The sequence below is a fragment of the Rosa chinensis genome, chromosome 6 (genome assembly GCF_002994745.2).
Source record: "Rosa chinensis cultivar Old Blush chromosome 6, RchiOBHm-V2, whole genome shotgun sequence".
Classification (NCBI taxonomy): Eukaryota; Viridiplantae; Streptophyta; class Magnoliopsida; order Rosales; family Rosaceae; genus Rosa; species Rosa chinensis.
Genome location: NC_037093.1, coordinates 17,402,972 through 17,410,826, shown reverse-complemented (window position 1 = coordinate 17,410,826; position 7,855 = coordinate 17,402,972). Strand labels below are relative to the sequence as shown.

General features: G+C 39.9%; 1 protein-coding gene across 1 annotated transcript; it reads right to left on the bottom strand.

The window, feature by feature from the left end:
- Positions 1-4,627: 4,627 nt before the first annotated feature.
- LOC121049967 (UPF0496 protein At4g34320-like) lies at positions 4,628-6,322 on the bottom strand. Its single transcript, XM_040508467.1, has 2 exons — positions 5,930-6,322; positions 4,628-5,192 (listed from the first exon to the last, which is right to left on the bottom strand). Exon 2 carries the CDS (start codon positions 5,153-5,155, stop codon positions 4,628-4,630), a length of 528 nt encoding a protein of 175 aa, XP_040364401.1. The 5' UTR covers positions 5,156-5,192; positions 5,930-6,322.
- Between the last annotated feature and the right edge of the window lie 1,533 nt (positions 6,323-7,855).

Below are 7,855 nucleotides of genomic sequence, written 5' to 3'. Positions count from 1 at the left end.
ACTTAGATCATCTTAGAGATGTTTTGATGTTGTGAATGTGTGTTTGAGAATGAGAGGAGAATGTGTTTATATAGGGAAGAAAAAGAAGAGTGAAATGATGAGTGGAAGAAAAATAATGAAAGTGGAGTATGGAAGTGATTTGTAAAATATGGAAAAGATAGAGTAATGATGAAATGAAAGCAAAGCATGAAGGTGCAGAAACATGGAAGTGATGATGATCTATTAAAGAGATTGTAGTAGAAAAATATTTCCAAGGAAAAAAAGAAAAGCATCTAACTTTCTTCATGTGGGTAGGAAACATGAACATGATGAATGTAGAGCTGGTTTTAGGTCAGTTTCTGCCCCTTTATTCCTTCAATTATTTCTCTACCAAGACTTCAGAATGGGCCTTCGACTTCTGCATAAAAAATGTTCCATTATGAGTGTAGATCATCTTGAAAATTTTCAGAGCTTTCTTCCATGTGGTTGGGCCGGAAATGCTGCTGGACCTCTTACAGGTCCAGTTTTCCAGTTTTGCTTCTGTAGAAATTGGACTGATTGTTTGAAGGCCTTCCACTCAAAAGTAGCTCTGGAACTCTTCATAAGAAATGATCCTTGGGATTTCTAGATTTAATCTGGAAAGTTTAGCTCATTTCAATTTCATTTGGTTAGTCTGCCGCCCCTCCTTCCTTATTTAGTTCGGTTTCTCCTAGCCGAAGTAGGAAAATGTGCTAAAGTTGACTTTTCATTTCCTTTTCTTGCAGCTCGCATAATCTTCCATATTAGGCTTTATTTAGCCTCTAAATAATATATTTCGAACTTGTCGACAATATATAGCTTGGGCCACTGATATTGTATCAATTTCTCCAAGACACGCCTTGTCAGGCCAAAATGCTCATTTTGGGTTCAAACACCAACCATGTCATGAGAGACGATTTATGAGATTCTCACACATATAGGCTTTGACATGATGATCCGTGTATTAAAAACTTTACACGGACATCTATTTTCAAACGAAGAAAAGTAAGAACCAATAATTGGTTCGAGGAGCTGCACATGTGCCTTATGGCGCCATGATTGTGCAAAGACCGGCCATACATGACCGGCGCCGCCTACCCCTGCGGTAAATACATGGCATTGACGCCATAAACTCCTCTCTCTACTTCTCAAGTCTATTGTGACATTATGGCTTAACCAAAACCTTCATTGATTGATTATAAAGTCCATGTTTCGTTCTGTGAAGCCTGTTATTTAGGATTGAGACCATCCTATGCAAAGGAGATTGAGGAAATAATTCCATTCTTATAAAGAATCTAAGGGAATTCTATGGATTTGATCAACCAACTTGCAGACTGTATAGATGTTTTATGGTGTTGGTTGATACGCAAACACGCTGGTCACGTGTTGTGCCATTATCCACTCGTAATGCTGCTTATACTACACTCCTAGCACATAACATATGGCTACAGGATCACTACCCAGATCATCCCATTCAGTCAATTTGACTTGATAATGCTAGAGAGTTTACATCGACAATTTTCGATGACTATTGCATATCATTGGGTATTGATATCAAGTATCATATTCCCATGTACACACCCAATTGGTCTCACGGAAAAGCCACCATTAAACAACTACGATGGTAGCCCGGACATGGGTAATGCGCACCAATATTTCCGCTTGGGTTATGCAATATCGCATGCAGCTATGCTAATTTGTCTACGACTCATAGCAGCCACTCAACTTTTATTTGCGTTACAGCTAGTGATTGGGTTCAAGTCTAATATCTCGTATTTATGCATATTTGAGTGTGCGGTTCATGTGCCAAATTGCACCGCTACAGCGCATCAACATGAGTCATTGCAACGAATGCATATATATATTTGTTGGACATGAGTCTCCAACTATAAGTCCACTATATAGAACCCTTGACAGGCGATCTCTATTTCGCTGGATTTGCGAATTATCACTTTGATGAGACAGTCTTCCCGTCGTTAGGGGGAGATTAGAACATCAATGTTCAACCGGAACGACAGGAATTGTCGTGATCTGTCCCCACTATGTCTCATCTTGATCCCCTAAAAGTGACGAGATCACATATACATGCTGCAAACATGCCTGCAAGGATTGATGTCCCCACAAGAGGACATGGTGCCACCCAGAGAAGATGGGTACTGCACCACTACCATGGATGGTGGTATGGTGACGCCACAAAGGTGGCATAATGGCGTCATAGGCCATGGGTTCCGCTAGAGAGAGTAGGAGACCCATAGGTTCGATGGATTCTCGCCCTAAGAAGAGAGCAAGTTTGGCACAACTTGATCCATTGATCATTAATACTCAAAATCCATCTCATGAGAATATTTTGGATTGTGGTTATGTCCAAGAGACATCGTTGGGGACGCCTCAATGTTAGAACCAATTCCTGAGAATATAGAGATCTCTACGGACTACACTAGTGTACATGAGGACGTGGAATTATTGAGACCAATGACATTAACCTTACTCCGTTGAAAAATGCCAACGTAGAGAAAATTGGCTTAAATGGAAATATGCGATCCAGGTTGAATTGGATTCACTAACGAAGAGGAATGATTTCGGGCCTGAGATGCCAACACCTCCTAACATAAAACCTATTAACATTAATAGGTCTTCGTTAGATAGCGTGATGAGAAAAAGAGATGGTAATCTCGCCTTATGGCGTAAGGTTTCTCACAACGCCCTGGAATCGACTACGAGAAGACATATTTTCTCGTAATGGATGTCATTGCACTCCACTACCTTATCAGTTTGGTAGTTTCCAAATAACTGAACATGCAGCTTACGAATGTGGTCACTGCGTATCTCTATGGGGATCTAGATACGGAATATAATGAAGGTTCTTTTGGACTTCATTTACCTAGGTCAAGTGGCTCTAGACCACTGAGCGTATTTGCAACGAGGTTGAAATGCTCACTAAAATGACTACTTGATTGGGAAGGGATATGATGAACTATGCCCACGCGTTTCCATGACAAGTTCCGGATTTGCAATTGTCGCGATTTATGTTGATAAACATAATTGGAACCCTTGAGAGTTAAGGGAAACCGCTGAACACCTGAAATCCGAGTTTGAGAGGAAGGACATTTGGAGAACACGGTTTTGTCTAGATTCAGAACTTGTATACCGTGTCAATAGATGTTTAGGCATTTTGACAAAGTCAAAATACATTCCATGGTCGTCTGTAGTCTTGGCCCTAAAAGGGATCCGTTTCGTCCCAGGGAAAGTGCTTACTTATGTACAATAGGCGCATTATTGTACTTAGCACAATACAAGACCGGACACCTCAATTATTATGAACTTGTTGGCTAGACATAGCCCCGCGCCAACGCAATGCCATTAGATTGGTATAAAGACAATCTTTCGATATTTGAGAGGTATGATTGATATGGGCTTGTTCTATCCCTACAGAGAAAAGAGATGACGGAAGTGTGGGATCGGACCCCACAAGGCAAAATGCCACCTTCCGTGCTCTTCCTCCCCTCCATCAAAATGACAACAAGCATTTCTAAATATTGAAGTGAACCAAATCCGATCAGAGGATAATGTAGCGGACTTATTTACTAAGTCGTTACCAAATCCACATTCGAGAAACATGTGAAGAGCATCGGATTGAGAAAGTAATCCGAACTCCCATGATTGTAGCAATCAGGGGGAGATATTGACATCAGGGGGAGGCATGATGTCTACATGTTCGATCTCGAAGAGTGAAGGACGTGTTGTGCTCTTTTTGTCCTTCGACCAGGGTTATTTTTGTCCCACAGGGTTTTTGTTACCTGGCAAGATTTTTAACGAGGCAACAATCAAAGCGTCATCACCAAGTTTGAGCGGCACACGGGGGAGTGTTGAAGGATATCGACATAATGTGTGCCTCTACAAACTAGGGTTTAGAGTTGTAATAGGAATGTGTTCTAGGTATTCAATTGTAATCAGATTCTATTAACTTTTTGGGTACCTTGTAACTCACTATTTAAAGGGCTCCTATTATCAATAATATACGCAATTTCATTCTCCTACAACAAAAATATATATTAAAAAAAAATTGTTTACTTTTTAGTTTACATTATTGTATTTTGGATATTTAATATGTTGATTTTTCATGATGCTTTAGTAAGTAAATGAGTGTGACCAGCTGAGCATGTTATAGGCCTTTCCTCTTCGTAAAAATCATTGGTTAATATATCAACTTTATTGGTGCTATTCTGGCCTCTTTGTGATTGGCCTTAAGTGCTTAATTAACATTAACTCAAATATAATTAAATCTTACTCTTTTATATGCCCTTCGTGATCTTGATGCTCGTAGAAACCTCATCTCTTGCCTCTAATATCTGGGACTTGGAATTCCTTGCTCTTTCCATCAATTCATTAATGTTCTTGAGAAGACGCTCAATACTTTTCATATTGAGATTTACTTCATCCTCAATTACAGAGTTGAGATGGGATAAGAGTGATTTTATGTCATTTACAACACGATCGAGACGCGTCTGAATTTCTCCCAATTCCTTAATGGAAAGCACAGTTCCGGATTGCATTAAGCGAATTACATCATCCGGATACTCGAAAGGAATTTCACAATCCTCAATCCAAGACAGAGTCCAATGCTGTCCGGCTAGTGTTGGATAATAGTAGCAGCAACGGCCAGTGCAACAAGTGGAGCAGCCATAACTGCTGCCACAACTGTGCAGGCAAACTCAGCAGCTGCAGCACCAATGAACAATATATTAGTGACCATCCTCAAACAGCGTCTCCAAGCACGAGTACAATCATACTTCTTGCGAGGCTTTCCTTTTTGGCTAATCAATTCTTCATGCAAATCTTCTCGCCGCTTCATCAAACATTTAACATTTTCGAGCAACATTTGTTCCGCAAAATGCTGATCATGGACTCTACCTGAGGCCCCCTTGACATTCTTCAATTTCTCCAAAATCCTCATGTAACCATCATCAATTCCTCCGTCGTTGTTTCCCACCTTCGTAATTTGAATCAAACATTTTTCATACGACTCTAGGAACTTCCCCAGTTCAGTTAGGAAATCTTCTTCATTCTTGCAAGCGTCCTCGTAATATCTCCAAAGATCTCCATCACGTTTGCAAATCTTTTTAAAGATCTTTCGACTTAACTTTCTCACTCCCTTCATTCCCACTGTGCAACCCACTGACAAGCTCTCAACTTCTCTGCATTCACAAAAGCATTTCTCAACTTATTAGTACCTAATATTTCTTCTTATTGGAAAATGAGAACATGCAGATGCACTCGGGAGAAAAAGTAACCACCCACAGAAATTCAACAGGCTTTAATGTGATTTATAACATTTTCCTTCAGGGTAAGTTATGCCTCTCCAAAAGGTTGAAGTCCCTACCTTAAAATTAATTTCAGTACAAACAAGTTTTTTAGTTGTGGAAAAAGTAATAATTTGGGACCAACTAATTATGACAGAAAAGGAAATGCGAGTGATGTGAACATTATTGAAATGGCTCTGTTATAGATCCATGTATCTGAGCAACAGATCACATTTATACAGTATTGCAACTCTAGTAGACTATGAAGTGATCTTGACACAAGATCGATCATTTCCAAGGTTGAATTCTGTTCTGTTTGTGTCAATGCCATCTTTCGCATGAATAACTATGCAATTTTGGCAATATTGGCATATGTGTGCTATAAGATGACATGCATTGGAAATCTCAAGGCATCAAGCTTCAGAGAAAGAAACGATCAAACCGTAGGTTCCAGGTTTATCCAGCCAAACAAAAGCATATAATATAAGATCACATTGACAATCGATCTCAAAATAGCACGTATACTACCTTAATTTTCTTGAATAGAACGTAATACATATTGAAGTATATATGCTTTCAATGAAACGAAAATAAGATGATATAAGTATATAAGAGAGGGAGATGGATTATACCTTGCTCCGGTAACCAACAGCTCTGCATTTGATCAAGCTTATCAAGCCCTTCCCACCGATCGACCTGTATGGACTTGGTGCGACTTCTTAAGGGAAAAGCTATAGGCTATGAAGTGTTGTGATTGGTTAAAACTCGATCGAGCAAAAGGACCGCATAGTGATAAGAATCTTGTCACATGCTTTTGCTGAGTGGGTTTGCATGATTAATTTGTACGTTCTTTGAATTAAGGTCTTCCTTGTCTGCCACTCACTCGTCTTTTTTGCTAGCTGTTAGTCGGTACTAAACTACTAACAGTGTAATCCGCACTTATTTGTTTCCTTTGAATTATTGTCGCACCAAGTACTTATTTGTTTCCTTTCCTTTCAATTATTGTCGCACTAATTGAGTATTTGTCTGCCACTCACTGGTCTTTTTGCTAGCTGTTAGTGGATACTAACAGTGTAATCCGTACTTATTTGTTTCCTTTCAATTGTTGTCGCACTAGGTACTTATTTATCTAAGAGCTTCTCATTCGCCGTCATCACCATCCTCGCCTGCACACCCTCTGGCGCCTTAAGTATCCGTTCTTTGCATGACAAGATTACCCTCACCATCTTCTAGTTGGAATGCGTCAGATACTTTAGGCATTGCTTAAACCGATCAAGACCGGTACTGCGGATGACTTCTTTGGCGCTGGAGCTGAGTTCGGCGTCGAAGTCTTGCAAGTCTTTGTCATCTTTGCAATCCGCCTGATACAATCTCATCAAGTCTTCAAAATGCTTGCAGAGATCGTCAGTTGGCCTTGGTTCGGCATTGAAGGGAACAACCCTATGATTCTTAGCAAAGGATGTCTTTCGCTCCAAAACAGGTCGTCGTCTCTCTGGCTTTGCTTGAACACCGCGCATTTCGGAAATACACCGCCTTCGAAAACCCGAATTCTAATTCTCTTCGTTTATGTATCGCACTGCTGTTTGCCTAAAAAATTCAGGCATTTGTATTCGTATATATAGCTCGGCTAATAGAAAAGAAAACACCCATTTCGGAAAAACAAGTTGTAGTCTTTCTTAGCAATTTAAGTGTTCAAATGTCGGTCACGCGGAAAGCGACTATAACAGATAAAATATGAATTCCCTCCTCCCCACCTGACTTGCAAGTTGCTATTGCCCAAACCGTGTGAAGCTTGTCTATCCAACTTCCTTCCAGTTTCCCAGGAAATGTCCTTCCAATTCTTCCTCCCCACCTGACTTGCAAGTTGCTGGTGGCCTAACCGTGTGGAACTTCTCTATCTAATTTCCCAGGAATGTCCTTCCTTCCCGTAACCGTGCGGAGGTTCTCTATCCAATTTCCCAGGAAATGTCCTTCCTCCCCATAACCATGTGGAGCTTTTCTATCCAATTTCCGAGCAAATGTCCTTCCTCCCCACCTGATTTGCAAGCCCCAGCCGTGTGGACCTTCTCTATCCATTTTCCCAGGAAATATCCTTGCTCCATCATAAAGCTTGACTACTTTTTGTACTCTTATTTTTGTTCTTTTTGTAACCGGGAATTTCTATTATTCAGTTTGCTGTTGTTTTCCTACTTTTCCTCCGCATTATCTCATTTCAGCCTCCTATAGAAAATACTGTAGTGTTCACCTGTTCAGTTGTTGACCAAAGAATTTATACTCAATAACCCTTAGATTTACATCAAGGGTGGAAAACAAAACACCTGAACTTAATAATAATTCTCTCTGCCATTAGATTTACATTCAAGGGTGGTTGAGCATTATTTTCTTGGTCAATAACTGACCAGGTGAACATTTTTGTAGACAGTAAAATAACCATATTTTTTTAGAGTGATTTTTGAATTTATCGGAATCTTGAAAAACAAATTAGTGGTTTTGTAATCATTCAATTGTGAACAATTTTGTATAACCAACATTATATATACGTGGAGGCTTGTGTGATA